General features: G+C 51.5%; 1 protein-coding gene and 1 long non-coding RNA gene across 7 annotated transcripts; one reads left to right on the top strand and one right to left on the bottom strand.

The window, feature by feature from the left end:
• Positions 1–1,555: 1,555 nt before the first annotated feature.
• On the top strand, positions 1,556–24,872 carry SPX (spexin hormone). 6 transcript variants are annotated; one of them, XM_069951253.1, is made up of 9 exons: positions 1,556–1,844; positions 9,937–10,022; positions 10,229–10,352; positions 11,940–12,215; positions 18,745–18,825; positions 18,908–18,965; positions 23,357–23,419; positions 24,178–24,264; positions 24,584–24,872. In XM_069951253.1, the coding sequence occupies exons 4-9, from the start codon at positions 12,210–12,212 to the stop codon at positions 24,640–24,642; spliced, it is 354 nt and encodes a 117-aa protein (XP_069807354.1). In that variant the 5' UTR covers positions 1,556–1,844; positions 9,937–10,022; positions 10,229–10,352; positions 11,940–12,209; the 3' UTR covers positions 24,643–24,872. The 6 variants fall into 6 exon arrangements, with proteins under 6 accessions (XP_069807354.1, XP_069807399.1, XP_069807370.1 ...); XM_069951298.1 differs by having other exon boundaries at positions 11,953–12,215; XM_069951262.1 differs by having other exon boundaries at positions 1,763–1,812.
• LOC138771521 (uncharacterized) lies at positions 24,824–25,451 on the bottom strand. The gene is made up of 2 exons (XR_011359636.1): positions 25,398–25,451; positions 24,824–24,937 (listed from the first exon to the last, which is right to left on the bottom strand). It is a non-coding gene; the product is annotated as an uncharacterized lncRNA (long non-coding RNA).

Below are 25,451 nucleotides of genomic sequence, written 5' to 3' on the forward strand. Positions count from 1 at the left end.
AGTTATATTCCTGTATATAGGAGCAGTATTATAGTAGTTATATCCCTGTATATAGGGGGCAGTATTATAGTAGTATATCCCTGTATATAGGAGCAGTATTATAGTAGTTATATTCCTGTATATAGGAGCAGTATTATAGTAGTTATATCCCTGTATATAGGAGCAGTATTATAGTAGTATATTCCTGTATATAGGAGTAGTATTATAGTAGTTATATTCCTGTATATAGGAGCAGTATTATAGTAGTATATTCCTGTATATAGGGGCAGTATTATAGTAGTATATCCATGTATATAGGAGCAGTATTATAGTAGTATATTCCTGTATATAGGAGCAGTATTATAGTAGTATATCCCTGTATATAGGAGCAGTATTATAGTAGTTATATTCCTGTATATAGGAGCAGTATTATAGTAGTATATTCCTGTATATAGGAGCAGTATTATAGTAGTTATATTCCTGTATATAAGGGACAGTATTATAGTAGTTATATCTCTGTATATAGGAGCAGTATTATAGTAGTTATATTCCTGTATATAGGAGCAGTATTATAGTAGTTATATTCCTGTATATAGGAGCAGTATTATAGTAGTATATTCCTGTATATAGGGAGCAGTATTATAGTAGTTATATCCCTGTATATAGGAGCAGTATTACAGTAGTTATATCCCTGTATATAGGAGCAGTATTATAGTAGTTATATCCCTGTATATAGGGGGCAGTATTATAGTAGTTATATTCCTGTATATAGGAGCAGTATTATAGTAGTTATATCCATGTATACAGGAGCAGTATTATAGTAGTTATATTCCTGTATATAGGAGCAGTATTATAGTAGTATATTCCTGTATATAGGAGCAGTATTATAGTAGTTATATTCCTGTATATAGGAGCAGTATTATAGTAGTTATATTCCTGTATATAGGAGCTGTATTATAGTAGTATATCCCTGTATATAGGAGCAGTATTATAGTAGTTATATCCCTGTATATAGGAGCAGTATTATAGTAGTATATTCCTGTATATAGGAGTAGTATTATAGTAGTATATCCATGTATATAGGAGCAGTATTATAGTAGTTATATTCCTGTATATAGGGGGCAGTAGTATATCCCTGTATATAGGAGCAGTATTATAGTAGTTATATTCCTGTATATAGGAGCAGTATTATAGTAGTATATTCCTGTATATAGGAGCAGTATTATAGTAGTATATTCCTGTATATAGGAGCAGTATTATAGTAGTATATTCCTGTATATAGGAGCAGTAGTGGTCACCCTCATCCGGAGGTGTTATTATGTGTTACCCAGCAATGTTATCATAGGTTCTCTGATCCCTGTGTACACTGCTATGTGATGCCTGGACCTTATCTGATACTGTCTCTCACACTCCGCAGTGTATTCTGCGGCTTTGGAGCTGTGTATCAGATGACTCACGTTATAATAAGAAATAGCGCAGCATGCTACACCATAAAACACCCGCCTGTTAGTGGCCGGGCGCTAGGTTCTGGGTCGTTGCTTCTTGTTTCAATTCATCTCTTAATTGACAGTGATAAAAACCTGATCCTGACAAGTGACACGGCTGAGTGATCAGGATCCATCATCAGCAGACGCACAGGAACACGCAGCAGAAATAAGACCCGGCATAAATCAGACGAATGTGACACCAATCAATACTGGGATCCCCGGGTGTTCACCGCATGGAGGAGGATGATGTGTACAGAGGGATGGGGGAGCCGTGCAAGACATGGACTGAGAGATGGTGGAGCCAAGCTAGAGGTGTACGGAGGGACAGAAGAGCTCCGCAGGACAAGTACGGAGGGATGGAGGAGCCGAGCAAGATGTGTACGGAGAGATGGTGGAGCCGAGCTAGATGTCTACGGAGGGATAGAGGAGCTGTGCAAGACGTGGACGGAGGATTTGTGCAAGATGTGTACGGAGGGACGGAGGAGCTGTGCTAGAAGTGTATGGAGGGACAGGGGACCTGTGCTAAAGGTGTACGGAGGGACGGTGGAGCCGAGCTAGAGGTGTACAGAGGGACGGTGGAGCCGAGCTAGAGGTGTACGGAGGGACGGTGAAGCCGAGCTAGAGGTGTACAGAGGGACGGTGGAGCCGAGCTAGAGGTGTACGGAGGGACAGAGTAGCTGTGCTAGAGGTGTATGGAGGGAAGGTGGAGCCAAGCTAGAGGTGTACGGAGGGACTGTGGAGCTGTGCTAGAGGTGGACGGTGGAGCTGTGGTAGAGGTGGACGGAGGGATGGTGGAGCTGTGGTAGAGGTGTACGGAGGGACGAGGGACCTGTGCTAGAGGTGTACGGAGGGACGGTGGAGCCGAGCTAGAGGTGTTCGGAGGGACGGGGGACCTGTGCTAGAGGTGTATGGAGGGACGGGGGACCTGTGCTAGAGGTGTATGGAGGGACGGGGGACCTGTGCTAGAGGTGTACGGAGGGACGGTGGAGCCGAGCTAGAGGTGTTCGGAGGGACGGGGGACCTGTGCTAGAGGTGTACGGAGGGACGGGGGACCTGTGCTAGAGGTGTACGGAGGGACAGTGGAGCCGAGCTAGAGGTGTACGGGGGGCGGTGGAGCTGTGCTAGAGGTGTACGGAGGGCGGGGGACCTATGCTAGAGGTGTACGGAGGGACGGGGGACCTATGCTAGAGGTGTACGGAGGGATGGTGGAGCCGAGCTAAAGGTGTACGGAGGGAAGGTGGAGCCGAGCTAGAGGTGTACTGAGAGACGGTGGAGCCGAGCTAGAGGTGTACGGAGAGATGGTGGAGCCGAGCTAGAGGTGGACAGAGGGACAGTGGACTTGTGCTAGAGGTGTACGGAGGGACGGTGGAGCCGAGCTAGAGGTGTACGGCGGGACGGTGGACCTGTGCTTGAGGTGTACGGAGGGGCGGTCGAGCGGAGCTAGAGGTGTACGAAGGGACTGATGACCTATGCTAGAGGTGTACGGAGGGACGGTGGAGCCGAGCTAGCGGTGTACGGAGGGACGGTGGAGCCCAGCTGGAGGTGTATGGAGGGACGATGGAGCCGAGCTAGAGGTGTACGGAGGGATGGTGGAGCCCAGCTGAAGGTGTACGGAAGGACGGTGGAGCCGAGCTAGAGGTGTACGGAGGGACGGGGGACCTGTGCTAGAGGTGTACGGAGGGACGGTGGAGCCGAGCTAGAGGTGTACGGAGGGACGGTGGAGCCGTGCTAGAGGTGTACGGAGGGATGGGGGACCTGTGCTAAAGATGTACGGAGAGATGGTGTAGCCGAGCTAGAGGTGTACGGAGGGACGGGGGACCTGTGCTAGAGGTCGATGAAGGGAAGGTGGAGCCGAGCTAGAGGTGTACGGAGGGACGGGGGACCTGTGCTAGAGGTGTACGGAGGGACGGTGGAGCCGAGCTAGAGGTGTACGGAGGGACGGAGGAGCTGTGCTAGAGGTGTACTGAGGGACTGTGGAGCCGAGCTAGAGGTGTACTGAGAGATGGTGGAGCCGAGCTAGAGGTGTACGGAGAGATGGTGGAGCCGAGCTAGAGGTGGACGGAGGAGCTGTGCTAGAGGTGGACGGAGGGACGGAGGAGCTGTGCTAGAGGTGTACGGAGGGACGGTGGAGCCGAGCTAGAGGTGTACGGGGGGACGGTGGAGCGGAGCTAAAGGTGTACGGACGGAAGGTGGATCTGTGCTTGAGGTGTACGGAGGGACGGTGGAGCGGAGCTAGAGGTGTACGGAGGGACTGGGGACCTGTGCTAGAGGTGTACGGAGGAGCTGTGCTAGAGGTGTACGGAGGGACGGGGGACCTGTGCTAGAGGTGTACGGAGGGATGGTGGAGCCGAGCTAAAGGTGTACGGAGGGAAGGTGGAGCCGAGCTAGAGGTGTACTGAGAGACGGTGGAGCCGAGCTAGAGGTGTACTGAGGGACGGTGGAGCCGAGCTAGAGGTGTACTGAGAGATGGTGGAGCCGAGCTAGAGGTGTACGGAGAGATGGTGGAGCCGAGCTAGAGGTGGACGGAGGGACGGAGGAGCTGTGCTAGAGGTGTACGGAGGGACGGAGGAGCTGTGCTAGAGGTGTACGGAGGGACGGTGGAGCGGAGCTAAAGGTGTACGGACGGAAGGTGGATCTGTGCTTGAGGTGTACGGAGGGACGGTGGAGCGGAGCTAGAGGTGTACGGAGGGACTGGGGACCTGTGCTAGAGGTGTACGGAGGGACGGTGGAGCCGAGCAAGAGGTGTACGGAGGGACGGGGACCTGTGCTAGAGGTGGACGGAGGAGCTGTGCTAGAGGTGTACGGAGGGACGGGGGACCTGTGCTAGAGGTGTACGGAGGGATGGTGGAGCCGAGCTAAAGGTGTACGGAGGGAAGGTGGAGCCGAGCTAGAGGTGTACGGAGAGACGGTGGAGCCGAGCTAGAGGTGTACGGAGAGATGGTGGAGCCGAGCTAGAGGTGTACGGAGGGATGGGGGACCTGTGCTAGAGGTGTACGGAGAGATGGTGGAGCCGAGCTAGAGGTGGACGGAGGGACGGAGGAGCTGTGCTAGAGGTGGAAGGAGGGACGGAGGAGCTGTGCTAGAGGTGGACGGAGGGACAGTGGAGCCGAGCTAGGGGTGGACAGAGGGACAGTGGACTTGTGCTAGAGGTGTACGGCGGGACGGTGGACCTGTGCTTGAGGTGTACGGAGGAACGGTGGAGCCGAGCTAGAGGTGTACGGAGGGACGGTCGAGCGGAGCTAGAGGTGTACGAAGGGACTGATGACCTATGCTAGAGATGTACGGAGGGACAGTGTAGCCGAGCTAGAGGTGTACGGAGGGAAGGTGGAGCCGAGCTAGAGGTGTACGGAGGGAAGGTGGAGCCGAGCTAGAGGTGTACGGAGGGAAGGTGGAGCCGAGCTAGAGGTGTACGGAGAGATGGTGGAGCCGAGCTAGAGGTGTACGGAGGGACGGTGGAGTCCAGCTGAAGGTGTACGGAGGGAAGGTGGAGCCGAGCTAGAGGTGGACGAAGGAGCTGTGCTTGAGGTGTTCGGAGGGATGGAGGAGCTGTGCTAGAGGTGGACAGAGGAGCTGTGCTTGAGGTGTACGGAGGGATGTTGGAGCTGTGGTAGAGGTGTACGGAAGGACGGTGGAGCCGAGCTACAGGTGTACGGAGGGACGGTGGAGCCGAGCTAGAGGTGTACGGAGGGACGGGGGACCTGTGCTAGATGTGCACGGAGGGACGGGGGACCTGTGCTAGAGGTGTACGGAGGAAAGGTGGAGCCGAGCTAGAGGTGTACGGAGGGACGGTGGAGCCGAGCTAGAGGTGTATGGAGGGACGGTGGAGCCGAGCTAGAGGTGTACGGGGGGGCGGTGGAGCTGTGCTAGAGGTTGACGGAGGGCGGAGGACCTATGCTAAAGGTGTACGGAGGGACGGGGGACCTGTGCTAGAGGTGTACGGAGGAACGGTGGAGCCGAGCTAAAGGTGTACGGAGGGAAGGTGGAGCCGAGCTAGAGGTGTACTAAGGGACGGTGGAGCCGAGCTAGAGGTGTACGGAGAGATGGTGGAGCCGAGCTAGAGGTGTACGGAGGGAAGGTGGAGCCGAGCTAGAGGTGTACGGAGAGATGGTGGAGCCGAGCTAGAGGTGTACGGAGGGACGGTGGAGTCCAGCTGAAGGTGTACGGAGGGAAGGTGGAGCCGAGCTAGAGGTGGACGAAGGAGCTGTGCTTGAGGTGTTCGGAGGGATGGAGGAGCTGTGGTAGAGGTGTACGGAAGGACGGTGGAGCCGAGCTAGAGGTGTACGGAGGGACGGTGGAGCCGAGCTAGAGGTGTACGGAGGGACGGGGGACCTGTGCTAGATGTGTACGGAGGGACGGTGGACCTGTGCTAGAGGTGTACGGAGGGACGGTGGAGCCGAGCTAGAGGTGTATGGAGGGACGGTGGAGCCGAGCTAGAGGTGTATGGAGGGACGGTGGAGCCGAGCTAGAGGTGTACGGGGGGATGGGGGACCTGTGCTAGAGGTGTACGGAGGAACGGTGGAGCCGAGCTAAAGGTGTACGGAGGGAAGGTGGAGCCGAGCTAGAGGTGTACTAAGGGACGGTGGAGCCGAGCTAGAGGTGTACGGAGAGATGGTGGAGCCGAGCTAGAGGTGTACGGAGAGATGGTGGAGCCGAGCTAGAGGTGTACGGAGGGACGGTGGAGCCGAGCTAGAGGTGTACGGAGGGACGGTGGAGCGGAGCAAGAGGTGTACGGAGGGACGGTGGACCTGTGCTAGAGGTGTACGGAGGGACGGGGGACCTGTGCTAGAGGTGTACGGAGGGACGGTGGAGCCGAGCTAGAGGTGTACGGAAGGAAGGTGGAGCTGTGCTAGAGGTGTACGGAGGGATGGGGGACCTGTGCTAGAGGTGTACGGAGAGATGGTGGAGCCGAGCTAAAGGTGTATTGAGGGACGGTGGAGCCCAGCTAGAGGTGGACGGAGGGACGGAGGAGCCGTGCTAGAGGTGGAAGGAGGGACGGAGGAGCTGTGCTAGAGGTGTACGGAGGGACGGAGGGCGGAGGACCTATGCTAAAGGTGTACGGAGGGACGGGGGACCTGTGCTAGAGGTGTACGGAGGAACGGTGGAGCCGAGCTAAAGGTGTACGGAGGGAAGGTGGAGCCGAGCTAGAGGTGTACTAAGGGACGGTGGAGCCGAGCTAGAGGTGTACGGAGAGATGGTGGAGCCGAGCTAGAGGTGTACGGAGAGATGGTGGAGCCGAGCTAGAGGTGTACGGAGGGACGGTGGAGCCGAGCTAGAGGTGTACGGAGGGACGGTGGAGCGGAGCAAGAGGTGTACGGAGGGACGGTGGACCTGTGCTAGAGGTGTACGGAGGGACGGGGGACCTGTGCTAGAGGTGTACGGAGGGACGGTGGAGCCGAGCTAGAGGTGTACGGAAGGAAGGTGGAGCTGTGCTAGAGGTGTACGGAGGGATGGGGGACCTGTGCTAGAGGTGTACGGAGAGATGGTGGAGCCGAGCTAAAGGTGTATTGAGGGACGGTGGAGCCCAGCTAGAGGTGGACGGAGGGACGGAGGAGCTGTGCTAGAGGTGTACGGAGGGACGGTGGAGCCGAGCTAGAGGTGTACGGAGGGTCGGGGGACCTGTGCTAGAGGTGTACGGAGGTACGGGGGACCGTTGCTAGAGGTGTACAGAGGGACGGTGGAGCCGAGCTAGAGGTGTACTGAGGGACGGTGGAGCCGAGCTAGAGGTGTACGGAGGGAAGGTGGAGCCGAGCTAGAGGTGGACGGAGGAACGGAGGAGCCGTGCTAGAGGTGGAAGGAGGGACGGAGAAGCTGTGCTAGAGGTGGACGGAGAGATGGTGGAGCCCAGCTAGAGGTGGACGGAGGGACGGAGGAGCCGTGCTAGAGGTGTACGGAGGGACGGTGGAGCCGAGCTAGAGGTGTACGGAGGGACGGGGGACCTGTGCTAGAGGTATACGGAGGGACGGTGGAGCTCAGCTACAGGTGTACTACGGAGGGACGGGGGACTTGTGCTAGAGGTGTACGGAGGGACGGTGGAGCCGAGCTAGAGGTGTACGGAGGGACGGTGGAGCCGAGCTAGAGGTGTACGGAGGGACGGTGGAGCCGAGCTAGAGGTGTACGGAGAGATGGTGGAGCCGAGCTAGACACATATGGAGTAATCGATGAAGCCCGGGAGACACAGAGCAAACATTAAGTATAGATTAGAAATTACGTAAATCAGACAAATCTGACACCGGATCAATACTGGGATCCCCGGGTGTCCACCGCATGGAAGAGGAAGACGTGTACGGAGGGATGGAGGAGCTCCGCAATAGACGTGTATGGAGGAATGGAGGAGCTCCGCAATAGACGTGTACAGAAGGATGGAGGAGCTCCGCAATAGACGTGTACAGAGGGATGGAGGAGCTCCACAACAGATGTGTATGGAGGGATGGAGGAGCTCCGCAACAGACGTGTATGGAGGGATGGAGGAGCTCCGCAACAGTTGTGTATGGAGGGATGGAGGAGCTCCGCGGGACGTGTATGGAGGAATGGAGGAGCTCCGCAACAGACGTGTATGGAGGGATGGAGGAGCTCTGCAACAGACGTGTACAGAGGGATGGAGGAGCTCCGCAACAGTTGTGTATGGAGGGATGGAGGAGCTCCGCAACAGACGTGTATGGAGGGATGGAGGAGCTCCGCAACAGACGTGTACGGAGGGATGGAGGAGCTCCGCAACAGACGTGTACGGAGGGATGGAGGAGCTCCGCAGGACGTGTATGGAGGGATGGAGGAGCTCCGCAACAGACGTGTACGGAGGGATGGAGGAGCTCCGCAACAGACGTGTATGGAGGGATGGAGGAGCTCCGCAGGACGTGTATGGAGGGATGGAGGAGCTCCGCAACAGACGTGTACGGAGGGATGGAGGAGCTCCGCAACAGACGTGTATGGAGGGATGGAGGAGCTCTACAACAGTTGTGTATGGAGGGATAGAGGAGCTCCGCAGGACGTGTACGGAGGGATGGAGGTGCTCTGCAACAGACGTGTACGGAGGGATGGAGGAGCTCCGCAACAGACGTGTACGGAGGGATGGAGGAGCTCCGCAGGACGTGTATGGAGGGATGGAGGAGCTCCGCAGGACGTGTATGGAGGGATGGAGGAGCTCTGCAACGGACGTGTACGGAGGGATGGAGGAGCTCCGCAACAGTTGTGTATGGAGGGATGGAGGAGCTCCGCAACAGACGTGTATGGAGGGATGGAGGAGCTCCGCAGGACGTGTATGGAGGGATGGAGGAGCTCCGCGGGACGTGTACGGAGGGATGGAGGAGCTCCGCGGGACGTGTATGGAGGGATGGAGGAGCTCTGCAACAGACGTGTATGGAGGGATGGAGGAGCTCCGCAACAGACGTATATGGAGGGATGGAGGAGCTCCGCAACAGTTGTGTATGGAGGGATGGAGGAGCTCCGCAACAGACGTGTATGGAGGGATGGAGGAGCCCCGCGGGACGTGTATGGAGGAGCTCCGCAACAGACGTGTATGGAGGGATGGAGGAGCTCCGCAACAGTTGTGTATGGAGGGATGGAGGAGCTCCGCAACAGTTGTGTATGGAGGGATGGAGGAGCTCCGCAACAGTTGTGTATGGAGGGATGGAGAAGCTCCGCAACAGTTTTGTATGGAGGGATGGAGGAGCTCCGCAACAGACGTGTATGGAGGGATGGAGGAGCTCCGCAACAGACGTATATGGAGGGATGGAGGAGCTCCGCAACAGTTGTGTATGGAGGGATGGAGGAGCTCCGCAACAGACGTGTATGGAGGGATGGAGGAGCCCCGCGGGACGTGTATGGAGGAGCTCCGCAACAGACGTGTATGGAGGGATGGAGGAGCTCCGCAACAGTTGTGTATGGAGGGATGGAGGAGCTCCGCAACAGTTGTGTATGGAGGGATGGAGGAGCTCCGCAACAGTTGTGTATGGAGGGATGGAGAAGCTCCGCAACAGTTTTGTATGGAGGGATGGAGGAGCTGTGTAAGATGTATATGAAGCGCTGTGTGCCTGAAGGGATGGAGGTGGAGCCCCATGTGGGGTGTGTCTGGGGGTGGAGCCCAACTTGGGGGGGTGTCTGGGAGGGGTGGAGCTCCATGTGGGGTGTGTCTGGGGGGTGGAGCTCCATGTGGGGTGTGTCTGGGGGGGTGGAGCTCCATGTGGGGTGTGTCTGGGGGTGGAGCCCCACGTGGGGTGTGTCTGGGGGGGTGGAGCCCCACGTGGGGTGTGTCTGGGGGTGGAGCCCCACATGGGGTGTGTCTGGGGGTGGAGCCATGCGGTTTCCTCTATTTGTCTTTACGTTTTTATTTTCTTCATTGACAGGGTGTGAAGTTATGATGAATATTTATTATTTGACTTGTATGAAAGATCATCTAAATCCCTGTGAGGATATGAAGACTTATGCAGCCAATCCTTGTAATGTTGTTGTTTTTTTTGTTTTGTTTTTTAAACAGGCTTCAGGTTATAAGATGCTGGTGTTCTGGGGTGTGAAGACTTATGCAGCTGATCTATTACTTGATCTTTCCCTTTTCATTGACAGGTTTGGTTTGGATTTTTGGCTTTACACCCTGAGAAGCTGCTGTTCTGAGGGTGTGAAGACTTATGCAGCTGATCTGTCACTGATTCATTATGAGGGTGTGAAGACTTATGCTGTAATTAGGCTTCTTGATTGATTTCCCCTCCCTGATGGGTTTTATCCTGATTTCTCGTCATTTAATTTGATTCTTTCTTATTGATTTATTATAGGAGCCCAACTCTCCTAGATAGGTGTGAAGACTTTTGCAGCTAACTTGCTATGGATCATTTTCTACGCTTAAAATGATGATCAATGATGTGAATTCCGTTTAGCAGGATTTCTTCTGATCTCAGTGTAAGAAGCGTGTGTGTTCCCTGGGGGTTGAAGACTTCTGCAAGTTATCACTTCTGGTTATTTTTCCATTGTAGTCAATCATTTCCCCTCATTATTGGTTTTATCCGGATGTCTTAGCTCTAACAGGGTGTGAGGACTTATGACATTTTTTTATTTTAATTCAGTTTCCTTTTTCCTCAAAATCTCAAGCATCACATCACAAGCAGCAAACATTCTCCGGGGTGTGAGGACTTATGCAGCATATCCATTACACTATTAGATTATTTCATTACTCATGGATTTATATCCTGATCTCAGGCTTTACGTCATAAGCACCTGACTCTCTTGGAGGGTGTGAGAACTTAATACAGAACCATAACAGATCCATTGCATAAGTTCTCACACCCTCCAAGAGAGTCAGGTGCTGATGAGGTGAAGCCTGAGACAAGAGATATCCCAAGAAGGAGCAATGAAATAATACAGAACCATAACAGATCCATTGCATATTTCATTGCTCCTTCTCGTGGGTTTCTCCGGTCTTACCTCATCAGCCCGTGTCTTGGAGGGTGTGAGGACTTATGCAATGGATCCATTATGGTTCTGTATTATCTCATTGCTCCTTCTCGTGGGTTTCTCCAGTCTTACCTCATCAGCCCGTGTCTTGGAGGGTGTGAGGACTTATGCAATGGATCCATTATGGTTCTGTATTATCTCATTGCTCCTTCTCGTGGGTTTCGCCGGTCTTACCTCATCAGCCCGTGTCTTGGAGGGTGTGAGGACTTATGCAATGGATCCATTATGGTTCTGTATTATTTCATTGCTCCTTCTCGTGGGTTTCTCCGGTCTCACCTCATCAGCCCGTGTCTTGGAGGGTGTGAGGACTTATGCAATGGATCCATTATGGTTCTGTATTATTTTATTGCTCCTTCTCGTGGGTTTCTCGGGCCTCACCTCATCAGCCCGTGTCTTGGAGGGTGTGAGGACTTATGCAATGGATCCATTATGGTTCTGTATTATTTCATTGCTCCTTCTCGTGGGTTTCTCCGGTCTTACCTCATCAGCCCGTGTCTTGGAGGGTGTGAGGACTTATGCAATGGATCCATTATGGTTCTGTATTATTTCATTGCTCCTTCTCGTGGGTTTCTCCGGCCTCACCTCATCAGCCCCTGACTCTCTTGGAGGGCGTGAGGACTTATGCAATGGATCCATTATGGTTCTGTATTATTTCATTGCTCCTTCTCGTGGGTTTCTCCGGTCTTACCTCATCAGCCCGTGTCTTGGAGGGTGTGAGGACTTATGCAATGGATCCATTATGGTTCTGTATTATTTCATTGCTCCTTCTCGTGGGTTTCTCCGGCCTCACCTCATCAGCCCCTGACTCTCTTGGAGGGCGTGAGGACTTATGCAATGGATCCATTATGGTTCTGTATTATTTCATTGCTCCTTCTCGTGGGTTTCTCCGGTCTTACCTCATCAGCCCCTGACTGTCTTGGAGGGCGTGCAGACTTATGGGCTGGGCAGATGTCAGGTCTGCGCTGGGGGGTGTCAGGGCTCATTACCTGTGACATAGTGATATACGGTCGCTGACCACGTTGACCCTTATTACAGGCGTCACCTTTAGCTCCCAGCTGTAGGTATTGATCCCCTCTCAGCGGTGACGTGATGATCGGACAGGCGATGACTTTGATCTCTTCCTCCCGTCCGGCCCTCAATTACATCTGGCAGCGCAGAGCGAACCCCGAGGAGGCTGCGTCCCTGCGTCCAGTCCATCACCCGGACTGACAGGATCAATCTGCCGGACGGGGGAAGGAGGAGGCTCCGCCCACACAACATTTATAACCCCGACTCAAGTAACGGCATCACCCAGAAAGAGCCAAGATGCAGGTGAGTGCCGGCCGGCGGCAGCCGCACACTGACAGCGACCTTTACTGCTCCCAGATGCAGAGTGACAGCGGGCGGCGGGGAGGGCACAGCACATGACCCCCAGATGCCTACACAGCATGGGCTTAGCACTGGTTCCCATTACAACCACAGCGCAGGTGGAGCAGGGTACGTGTGCCCGTCTGGGAGGGAGTCCGCAGCACCTGGCACCAGTATACATCACCCACTCACTGTACTGCCTGGCATCATTATCCATCACCCACTCACTGTTCTGCCTGGCATCATTATACATCACCCACTCACTGTTCTGCCTGGCATCATTATACATCACCCACTCACTGTTCTGCCTGGCATCATTATACATCACCCACTCACTGTACTGCCTGGCATCATTATACATCACCCACTCACTGTACTGCCTGGCATCATTATCCATCACCCACTCACTGTACTGCCTGGCATCATTATCCATCACCCACTCACTGTACTGCCTGGCATCATTATCCATCACCCACTCACTGTACTGTACTGCCTGGCATCATTATACATCACCCACTCACTGTACTGCCTGGCATCATTATCCATCACCCACTCACTGTACTGCCTGGCATCATTATACATCACCCACTCACTGTTCTGCCTGGCATCATTATACATCACCCACTCACTGTTCTGCCTGGCATCATTATACATCACCCACTCACTGTACTGCCTGGCATCATTATACATCACCCACTCACTGTACTGCCTGGCATCATTATCCATCACCCACTCACTGTACTGCCTGGCATCATTATCCATCACCCACTCACTGTACTGCCTGGCATCATTATCCATCACCCACTCACTGTACTGTACTGCCTGGCATCATTATACATCACCCACTCACTGTACTGCCTGGCATCATTATCCATCACCCACTCACTGTTCTGCCTGGCATCATTATACATCACCCACTCACTGTACTGCCTGGCACCAGTATACATCACCCACTCACTGTACTGCCTGGCATCATTATACATCACCCACTCACTGTACTGCCTGGCATCATTATACATCACCCACTCACTGTACTGTACTGCCTGGCATCATTATACATCACCCACTCACTGTACTGTACTGCCTGGCATCATTATACATCACCCACTGTACTGTACTGTACTGCCTGGCATCATTATACATCACCCACTCACTGTTCTGCCTGGCATCATTATACATCACCCACTCACTGTACTGCCTGGCATCATTATCCATCACCCACTGTACTGTACTGTACTGCCTGGCATCATTATACATCACCCACTCACTGTACTGCCTGGCATCATTATACATCACCCACTCACTGTACTGCCTGGCATCATTATCCATCACCCACTCACTGTTCTGCCTGGCATCATTATACATCACCCACTCACTGTACTGCCTGGCATCATTATACATCACCCACTCACTGTACTGCCTGGCATCATTATCCATCACCCACTCACTGTACTGCCTGGCATCATTATACATCACCCACTCACTGTACTGCCTGGCATCATTATCCATCACCCACTCACTGTACTGCCTGGCATCATTACACATCACCCACTCACTGTACTGCCTGGCATCATTATACATCACCCACTCACTGTACTGCCTGGCATCATTATCCATCACCCACTCACTGTACTGCCTGGCATCATTATCCATCACCCACTCACTGTACTGTACTGCCTGGCATCATTATCCATCACCCACTCACTGTACTGCCTGGCATCATTATCCATCACCCACTCACTGTACTGTACTGCCTGGCATCATTATACATCACCCACTCACTGTACTGTACTGCCTGGCATCATTATCCATCACCCACTCACTGTTCTGCCTGGCATCATTATCCATCACCCACTCACTGTACTGCCTGGCATCATTATCCATCACCCACTCACTGTACTGCCTGGCATCATTACACATCACCCACTCACTGTACTGCCTGGCATCATTATACATCACCCACTCACTGTTCTGCCTGGCATCATTATCCATCACCCACTCACTGTACTGCCTGGCATCATTATCCATCACCCACTCACTGTACTGTACTGCCTGGCATCATTACACATCACCCACTCACTGTACTGCCTGGCATCATTATACATCACCCACTCACTGTACTGCCTGGCATCATTATCCATCACCCACTCACTGTACTGTACTGCCTGGCATCATTATCCATCACCCACTCACTGTACTGCCTGGCATCATTATCCATCACCCACTCACTGTACTGCCTGGCATCATTATACATCACCCACTCACTGTACTGCCTGGCATCATTATCCATCACCCACTCACTGTACTGTACTGCCTGGCATCATTATCCATCACCCACTCACTGTACTGCCTGGCATCATTATCCATCACCCACTCACTGTACTGCCTGGCATCATTATACATCACCCACTCACTGTACTGCCTGGCATCATTATACATCACCCACTCACTGTACTGTACTGCCTGGCATCATTATACATCACCCACTCACTGTACTGTACTGCCTGGCATCATTATACATCACCCACTCACTGTACTGCCTGGCATCATTATACATCACCCACTCACTGTACTGCCTGGCATCATTATCCATCACCCACTCACTGTACTGCCTGGCATCATTATCCATCACCCACTCACTGTACTGTACTGCCTGGCATCATTAGACGTTGTTCAGTGATTGGTTGGGGCTGCGGAGACTCCATAAAGTTGCTTAGGAATTGATACTAGAGGAGTGAGGAGTATATACTATATAGTCTGTATACTGCATCTATCTATTACCTGTGTGTGATAGGAGATTAGAGTGTCAGCTCCTGGGGTCGGGGAGGATGATGGGAGTGATGATACACTGTGTGATAGGAGATTAGAGTGTCAGCTCCTGGGGTCAGGGAGGATGATGGGAGTGATGATACACTGTGTGATAGGAGATTAGAGTGTCAGCTCCTGGGGTCAGGGAGGATGATGGGAGTGATGATACACTGTGTGTGATAGGGGATTAGAGTGTCAGCTCCTGGGGTCAGGGAGGATGATGGGAGTGATGATACACTGTGTGTGATAGATTAGAGTGTCAGCTCCTGGGGTCAGGGAGGATGATAGGAGTGATGGTACACTGTGTGTGATAGGAGATTAGAGTGTCAGCTCCTGGGGTCAGGGAGGATGATGGGAGTGATAATACACTGTGTGTGATAGGAGATTAGAGTGTCAGCTCCTGGGGTCAGGGATGATGGGGGTGATGATACACTGTGTGTGATAGGGGATTAGAGTGTCAGCTCCTGGGGTCAGGGAGGATGATGGGAGTGATGGTACACTGTGTGTGATAGGAGATTAGAGTGTTAGCTCCTGGGGTCAGGGAGGAGGATGGGAGTGATGATACACTGTGTGTGATAGGAGATTAGAGTGTTAGCTCCTGGGGTCAGGGAGGAGGATGGGAGTGATGATACACTGTGTGTGATAGGAGATTAGAGTGTCAGCTCCTGGGGTCAGGGAGGAGGATGGGAGTGATGATACACTGTGTGTGATAGGAGATTAGAGTGTCAGCTCCTGGGGTCAGGGAGGATGGGAGTGATGATACACTGTGTGTGATAGGAGATTAGAGTGTCAGCTCCTGGGGTCAGGGAGGAGGATGATGGGAGTGATGATACACTGTGTGTGATAGGAGATTAGAGTGTCAGCTCCTGGGGTCAGGGAGGAGGATGGGAGTGATGATACACTGTGTGTGATAGGAGATTAGAGTGTCAGCTCCTGGGGTCAGGGAGGATGGGAGTGATGATACACTGTGTGTGATAGGAGATTAGAGTGTCAGCTCCTGGGGTCAGGGAGGAGGATGGGAGTGATGATACACTGTGTGTGATAGGAGATTAGAGTGTCAGCTCCTGGGGTCAGGGAGGATGGGAGTGATGATACACTGTGTGTGATAGGAGATTAGAGTGTCAGCTCCTGGGGTCAGGGAGGATGATGGGAGTGATGATACACTGTGTGTGATAGGAGATTAGAGTGTCAGCTCCTGGGGTCAGGGATGATGGGAGTGATGATACACTGTGTGTGATAATGGATTAGAGTGTCAGCTCCTGGGGTCAGGGAGGATGATGATGGGAGTGATGATACACTGTGTGTGATAGGAGATTAGAGTGTCAGCTCCTGGGGTCAGGGAGGAGGATGATGGGAGTGATGATACACTGTGTGTGATAGGAGATTAGAGTGTCAGCTCCTGGGGTCAGGGAGGAGGATGGGAGTGATGATACACTGTGTGTGATAGGAGATTAGAGTGTAAGCTCCTGGGGTCAGGGAGGAGGATGGGAGTGATGATACACTGTGTGTGATAGGAGATTAGAGTGTCAGCTCCTGGGGTCAGGGAGGATGATGGGAGTGATGATACTGTGTGTGATAGGAGATTAGAGTGTCAGCTCCTGGGGTCAGGGAGGAGGATGATGGGAGTGATGATACTGTGTGTGATAGATTAGAGTGTCAGCTCCTGGGGTCAGGGAGGATGATGGGAGTGATGATACACTGTGTGTGATAGGAGATTAGAGTGTCAGCTCCTGGGGTCAGGGAGGATGATGGGAGTGATGATACACTGTGTGTGATAGGAGATTAGAGTGTCAGCTCCTGGGGTCAGGGAGGAGGATGATGGGAGTGATGATACACTGTGTGTGATAGGAGATTAGAGTGTCAGCTCCTGGGGTCAGGGAGGATGATGGGAGTGATGATACACTGTGTGTGATAGGAGATTAGAGTGTCAGCTCCTGGGGTCAGGGAGGATGATGGGAGTGATGATACACTGTGTGTGATAGGAGATTAGAGTGTCAGCTCCGGGGGTCAGGGAGGAGGATGGGAGTGATGATACACTGTGTGTGATAGGAGATTAGAGTGTCAGCTCCTGGGGTCAGGGAGGATGATGGGAGTGATGATACACTGTGATAGGAGATTAGAGTGTCAGCTCCTGGGGTCAGGGAGGATGGGAGTGATGATACACTGTGATAGGAGATTAGAGTGTCAGCTCCTGGGGTCAGGGAGGATGATGGGAGTGATGATACACTGTGTGTGATAGGAGATTAGAGTGTCAGCTCCTGGGGTCAGGGAGGATGATGGGAGTGATGATACACTGTGTGTGATAGGAGATTAGAGTGTCAGCTCCTGGGGTCAGGGAGGATGATGGGAGTGATGATACACTGTGATAGGAGATTAGAGTGTCAGCTCCTGGGGTCAGGGAGGATGATGGGAGTGATGATACACTGTGATAGGAGATTAGAGTGTCAGCTCCTGGGGTCAGGGAGGATGATGGGAGTGATGATACACTGTGATAGGAGATTAGAGTGTCAGCTCCTGGGGTCAGGGATGATGGGAGTGATGATACACTGTGTGTGATAGGAGATTAGAGTGTCAGCTCCTGGGGTCAGGGATGATGGGGGTGATGATACACTGTGTGATAGGAGATTAGAGTGTCAGCTCCTGGGGTCAGGGAGGAGGATGGGAGTGATGATACACTGTGTGTGATAGGAGATTAGAGTGTCAGCTCCTGGGGTCAGGGAGGAGGATGGGAGTGATGATACACTGTGTGTGATAGGAGATTAGAGTGTCAGCTCCTGGGGTCAGGGAGGATGATGGGAGTGATGATACACTGTGTGTGATAGGGGATTAGAGTGTCAGCTCCTGGGGTCAGGGAGGATGATGGGAGTGATGATACACTGTGTGTGATAGGAGATTAGAGTGTCAGCTCCTGGGGTCAGGGAGGATGATGGGAGTGATGATACTGTGTGTGATAGGAGATTAGAGTGTCAGCTCCTGGGGTCAGGGAGGATGATGGGAGTGATGATACACTGTGTGTGATAAGAGATTAGAGTGTCAGCTCCTGGGGTCAGGGAGGATGATGGGAGTGATGATACTGTGTGTGATAGGAGATTAGAGTGTCAGCTCCTGGGGTCAGGGAGGATGATGGGAGTGATGATACACTGTGTGTGATAAGAGATTAGAGTGTCAGCTCCTGGGGTCAGGGAGGATGATACACTGTGTGTGATAGGAGATTAGAGTGTCAGCTCCTGGGGTCAGGGAGGATGATGGGAGTGATGATACACTGTGTGTGATAGGAGATTAGAGTGTCAGCTCCTGGGGTCAGGGATGATGGGAGTGATGATACACTGTGTGTGATAGGAGATTAGAGTGTCAGCTCCTGGGGTCAGGGAGGAGGATGGGAGTGATGATACACTGTGTGTGATAGGAGATTAGAGTGTCAGCTCCTGGGGTCAGGGAGGAGGATGGGAGTGATGATACACTGTGTGTGATAGGAGATTAGAGTGTCAGCTCCTGGGGTCAGGGAGGATGATGGGAGTGATGATACACTGTGTGTGATAGGAGATTAGAGTGTCAGCTCCGGGGGTCAGGGAGGATGGGAGTGATGATACACTGTGTGTGATAGGAGATTAGAGTGTCAGCTCCTGGGGTCAGGGAGGAGGATGGGGGTGATAGTTACAATGTGTGACATCTCTCCTTCTTCCAGGACTTTGCTCCTATGGCCACCTGTGCGCTGATGCTGCTGATGTGCAGCTCCATCTTCCCTGGCTCTGGGGGTCTCCCGCAGGTAGGTATCCGCTGCTCCTCCTCCTCTTCCTCCTCTCTGCAGTTTCTTAATCTTTTTCTATATTTCTCTTCTATGTGACAAGAACCATTTCCAGAGACGGAACTGGACCCCGCAGGCCATGCTCTACCTGAAGGGGGCGCGTGAGTGACATGGGGGGCCCCAACCCCGACAAACATATCTACAGATACATACAGTATACATATATCTATACATAGTACACACATAGTACATACAGGATATATACATAGTACATACAGGATATATACATAGTACACACATAGTACATACAGGATATATACATAGTACATACAGGATATATACATAGTACATACATAGTACATACAGGATATATACATAGTATATACAGTATATATACATAGTACATACATAGTACATACAGGATATATACATAGTACATACAGGATATATACATAGTACATACAGGATATATACATAGTATATACAGTATATATACATAGTACATACATAGTACATACAGTATATATACATAGTACACACATAGTACATACAGGATATATACATAGTACATACAGTTTATATACATAGTACACACATAGTACATACAGTATATATACATAGTACATACAGGATATATACATAGTACACACATAGTACATACAGGATATATACATAGTACACACATAGTACATACAGGATATATACATAGTACATACAGTTTATATACATAGTACATACATAGTACATACAGTATATATACATAGTACACACATAGTACATACAGGATATATACATAGTACATACATAGTACATACAGGATATATACATAGTACATACAGGATATATACATAGTACATACATAGTACATACAGGATATATACATAGTACACACATAGTACATACAGGATATATACATAGTACATACAGGATATATACATAGTACATACATAGTACATACAGGATATATACATAGTACATACAGTATATATACATAGTACACACATAGTACATACAGGATATATACATAGTACATACAGGATATATACATAGTACATACAGGATATATACATAGTACATACAGGATATATACATAGTACATACAGGATATATACATAGTACATACAGGATATATACATAGTACATACAGGATATATACATAGTACATACATAGTACATACAGGATATATACATAGTACATACAGTATATATACATAGTACACACATAGTACATACAGGATATATACATAGTACATACATAGTACATACAGGATATATACATAGTACATACAGTATATATACATAGTACACACATAGTACATACAGGATATATACATAGTACATACAGGATATATACATAGTACATACAGGATATATACATAGTACATACAGTATATATACATAGTACATACAGGATATATACATAGTACATACAGGATATATACATAGTACACACATAGTACATACAGGATATATACATAGTACATACAGGATATATACATAGTACACACATAGTACATACAGGATATATACATAGTACATACAGGATATATACATAGTACACACATAGTACATACAGGATATATACATAGTACACACATAGTACATACAGGATATATACATAGTACATACAGGATATATACATAGTACACACATAGTACATACAGGATATATACATAGTACATACAGGATATATACATAGTACACACATAGTACATACAGGATATATACATAGTACATACATAGTACATACAGGATATATACATAGTACATACAGTATATATACATAGTACATACAGGATATATACATAGTACATACAGTCATGGCCAAAAGTTTTGAGAATGACACAACTCTTCTATTTCCCATGATCCTCTGCCCTCTGGTTTTTCTGTGTGTTTGTCAGATGTTTTTATCACATACAGAAATATAATTACAATCATATTATTAGTGACAGAATCTTATACTGACAGGTGGATGAGTTACTGCAGCAAGTCTATAATATTTGCAGTGTTGCGGCTTCTTCTTCAGGACGTCTGCAATTCTCCCCGGCTGCTCTCACACAACTTCTGGACCAAATCCTGACTGATAGTCGTCCATTCTTGTACAATCACTGCTCGCATTTTGTCAGAACTTGTTGGTTTTTGTTTGTCCACCCGTCTCTTGATGATTGACCACAAGTTCTCAATGGGATTAAGATCTGGGGAGTTTCCAGGCCATGGACCCAAATCTCTATGTTTTCTTCCCTGAGCCATTTAGTTATCACCTTTGCTTTATGGCAGATGCTCCATCATGCTGGAAAAGGCATTGTTGGTGGCCAAACTGCTCCTGGACGGTTGGGAGAAGTTGCTCTTGGAGGACATTCTGGTCCCATTCTTTATTCATGGCCGTGTTTTTAGGCAAGACTGTGAGAGCCGATTCCCTTGGCTGAGAAGCAACCCCACACATGAATGGTTTCAGGATGCCGGTTACAGTCGGCATGAGACAAGACTGGTGGTAGCGCTCACCTCGTCTTCTCCCAATAAGCTGTTTTCCAGATGTCCCAAACATTCAGAAAGGGGATTCATCAGAGACAATGACTTTCCCCCAGTCCTCAGCAGTCCGCTCCCTGGACCTTTCCTCCAGTCCTCAGCAGTCCACTCCCTGGACCTTTCCCCCAATCCTCAGCAGTCCACTCCCTGGACCTTTCCCCCAGTCCTCAGCAGTCCGCTCCCTGGACCTTTCCTCCAGTCCTCAGCAGTCCGCTCCCTGGACCTTTCCCCCAGTCCTCAGCAGTCCGCTCCCTGGACCTTTCCCCCAGTCCTCAGCAGACCACTCCCTGGACCTTTCCCCCAGTCCTCAGCGGTCCACTCCCTGGACCTTTCCTCCAGTCCTCAGCAGTCCTCTCCCTGGACCTTTCCCCCAGTCCTCAGCAGTCCTCTCCCTGGACCTTTCCCCCAGTCCTCAGCAGTCCGCTCCCTGTACCTTTCCCCCAGTCCTCAGCAGTCTGCTCCCTGGACCTTTCCCCCAGTCCTCTCCCTGGACCTTTCCCCCAGTCCTCAGCAGTCTGCTCCCTGGACCTTTCCCCCAGTCCTCAGCAGTCTGCTCCCTGGACCTTTCCCCCAGTCCTCAGCAGTACACTCCCTGCACCTTTCCCCCAGTCCTCAGCAGACCACTCCCTGGACCTTTCCTCCAGTCCTCAGCAGTCCACTCCCTGCACCTTTCCCCCAGTCCTCAGCGGTCCACTCCCTGGACCTTTCCCCCAGTCCTCAGCAGTCTGCTCCCTGGACCTTTCCTCCAGTCCTCAGCAGTCCACTCCCTGGACCTTTCCCCCAGTCCTCAGCAGTCCTCTCCCTGGACCTTTCCCCCAGTCCTCAGCAGTCCACTCCCTGCACCTTTCCCCCAGTCCTCAGCAGTCCACTCCCTGGACCTTTCCCCCAGTCCTCAGCAGTCCACTCCCTGGACCTTTCCCCCAGTCCTCAGCAGTCCACTCCCTGGACCTTTTGCAGAATATTTGTCCCTGATGTTTTTTCTGGAGAGAAGAGGCTTCTTTGCTGCCCTCCATGAGACCAGGCCTTGCTCCAAGAGTCTCCGCAGTCTCACAGTGCACAGTGCAGATGCCCTCACACCTGCCTGCTGCCATTCCTGAGCAAGCTCTGCACTGCTGGTAGCCCCATCCCGCAGCTGACCACACTTTTAAGAGACGGTCCTGGCGCTTGCTGGTCTTTCTTGGGCGCCCTGGAGCCTTTTTGGCAACAATGGAACCTCTCTCCTTGAAGTTCTTGATGATGCGATAGATTGGTGACTGAGGTGCAATCTTTCTAGCTGCGATACTCTTCCCTGTTCGGCCATTTTTGTGCAGTGCAATGATGACTGCACGTGTTTCTTTAGAGATAACCATGGTAACAGAAGAGAAACAATGATGCCAAGCACCAGCCTCCTTTTAAAGTGTCCAGTGGTGTCATTCTTACTTAATCATTACAGATTGATCTCCAGCCCTGTCCTCATCAACACCCACACCTGTGTTACTGGAGCAATCACTGAAACAATGTTAGCTGCTCCTTGTAAGGCCGGGCTGCAATGATGGGGAAATGTGTTTTGGGGGATAAAGTTCATTTTCTAGGCAAATATTGACTGTGCAAGTAATTGCTGTTAAGCTGATCCCTCTGTATAACATTCTGGACTATATGATGCAAATTGCCATTTTAACTGAAGCAGTAGACTTTGTAATAATTAATATTTGTATCATTCTCAAAACTTTTGACCATGACTGTACAGGATATATATATATATATACTACACACATAGTACACACATAGCAGACATACAGTATATATATATATATATATATATATATATATATATACATAGTACACACATAGTACATATATACATAGTACATACATACAGGATATACACATACATATCGCCCATATAGATCCCTACAGCTCCTGCATAGAGCCCTACTATCACACATTGTCCACATGATGTCCTACAGTCCTTGTATTTCCTCCCCTTGTCTGTGTATCCTCAATATACTGTATACCTGTATATAACACTCCTGTCCATCTCCTGCAGAAGGTCGCCGTTTTATATCAGATGAGAGTCAGAGGAAAGATCTCTACGACCGCCTGCAGCTTGGTAATGGAGGCCCCTCCCCTAACCACTATCCCCTCCCCTAACCACTGTCCCCTCCCCTAACCACTATTCCCCCCTAACCACTATCCCCTCCCCTAACCACTATCCCCTCCCCTAACCACTATTCCCCCCTAACCACTATCCCCTCCCCTAACCACTATCCCCTCCCCTAACCACTATCCCCTCCCCTAACCACTATCCCCTCCCCTAACCACTATTCCCCTCTAATCACTATCCCCTCCCCTAACCACTATCCCCTCCCCTAACCACTATCCCCTCCCCTAACCACTATCCCCCCCCCCTAACCACTATCCCCTCCCCTAACCACTATCCCCTCCCCTAACCACTATCCCCTCCCCTAACCACTATCCCCTCCCCTAACCACTATTCCCCTCTAATCACTATCCCCTCCCCTAACCACTATCCCCTCCCCTAACCACTATCCCCCCCCCCCTAACCACTATCCCCTCCCCTAACCACTATCCCCTCCTCTAACCACTATCCCCTCCCCTAACCACTATCCCCTCCCCTAACCACTATCCCCTCCTCTAACCACTATCCCCGCCCCTAACCACTATCCCCTAGAGTCCATCCCTCCCCCTCGGCCCGTAGAGTCTGTCCCTCCCCCTCGACCCGTAGAGTCCATCCCTCCCCCTCGGCCCGTAGAGTCCGTCCCTCCCCCTCGGCCTGTAGAGTCCATCCCTCCCCCTCGGCCCGTAGAGTCTATCTCCCATATACTCAAGAAGTAACTTATTTTTCAGAGACCCGAAGTCGAAACACCAGCCCCATCACTATCTCAGAGGAGGCGGCCATGTTCCTCAGCTCCCTACAGAAAGCACAGGAGGAAGGTAACCATATGTACACAGTGACCCCACCAGCAGAGTAGTGAGTGCAGCTCTGGGGTATAATACAGGATGGAACTCAGGATCAGTAATGTATGTAAACAGTGACCCCACCAGCAGCAGTGTGAGTGCAGCTCTGGGGTATAATACAGGATCAGTAATGTAATGTATGTACACAGTGACCCCACCAGCAGAATAGTGAGTGCAGCTCTGGGGTATAATACAGGATCAGTAATGTAATGTATGTACACAGTGACCCCACCAGCAGCAGTGTGAGTGCAGCTCTGGGATATGGTTCTTGATGCATGCTGTTCTCTCTCTTCAGCGGAGGATGGCGCCCTGGAGCAGGTGGGATACCTTCCGGCCTCCTTATTCAGCTGGTGACTGAGCCTCCTCCGGTATGGGGAGCGGCCGTTCTATCTCCTCTATGGCGACCTCACTGCTTGTGGTCATGATGTCACCGGATGCTTCGCTTTCCTCCCGCGTCATTGATGCTTCGCTTCCTGTTTATCTCCCCGAGGATTAGTAACCGGCAACAATGTAACAATGTAACGAGGACAATGTATAAAGTGTCAGATTTTTTTATCCACAGACAATAAAGTTCATGTGAAATATTTTGGTTACATTTTGGGGTTTCCGATTGTTACCAATGTGTAACCCCCGCCCGACACCTCTGCACCTGGGACCCCCGCCCGACACCCCTGCACCTGGGACCCCCGCCCGACACCCCTGCACCTGGGACCCCCGCCCGACACCCCTGCACCTGGGACCCCCCCCCCCCCCGACACCCCTGCACCTGGGCCCCCCCCCCCCCCGACACCCCTGCACCTGGGACCCCCCCCGACACCTGGGACCCCCCCCCCCCGACACCCCTGCACCTGGGACCCCCCCCCCGACACCCCTGCACCTGGGACCCCCCCCCCCCCCCGACACCCCTGCACCTAGGACCCCCCCCCCCCCGACACCCCTGCACCTAGGACCCCCCCCCCCCGACACCCCTGCACCTGTGACCCCCCCCCCCCCCCGACACCACTGCACCTGTGACCCCCCCCGACACCACTGCACCTGTGACCCCCCCCCCCCCCCCCCCCCCCCCCCGACACCACTGCACCTGGGACCCCCGCCCGACACCACTGCACCTGGGATGAGACATGATATAACAGCAGAATAGTGAGTGCAGCTCTGGAGGGTGT

The sequence above is a fragment of the Dendropsophus ebraccatus genome, chromosome 1 (assembly GCF_027789765.1).
Source record: "Dendropsophus ebraccatus isolate aDenEbr1 chromosome 1, aDenEbr1.pat, whole genome shotgun sequence".
In the NCBI taxonomy this organism is placed as follows: Eukaryota; Metazoa; Chordata; class Amphibia; order Anura; family Hylidae; genus Dendropsophus; species Dendropsophus ebraccatus.

Bases quoted from the DNA above. Each gene is read 5' to 3' on its own strand.
- SPX (XM_069951253.1), top strand. The intron at 23,420-24,177 runs GTAATGGAGGCC...CTTATTTTTCAG, and splicing joins CTACGACCGCCTGCAGCTTG to AGACCCGAAGTCGAAACACC. The intron at 24,265-24,583 runs GTAACCATATGT...CTCTCTCTTCAG, and splicing joins ACAGAAAGCACAGGAGGAAG to CGGAGGATGGCGCCCTGGAG.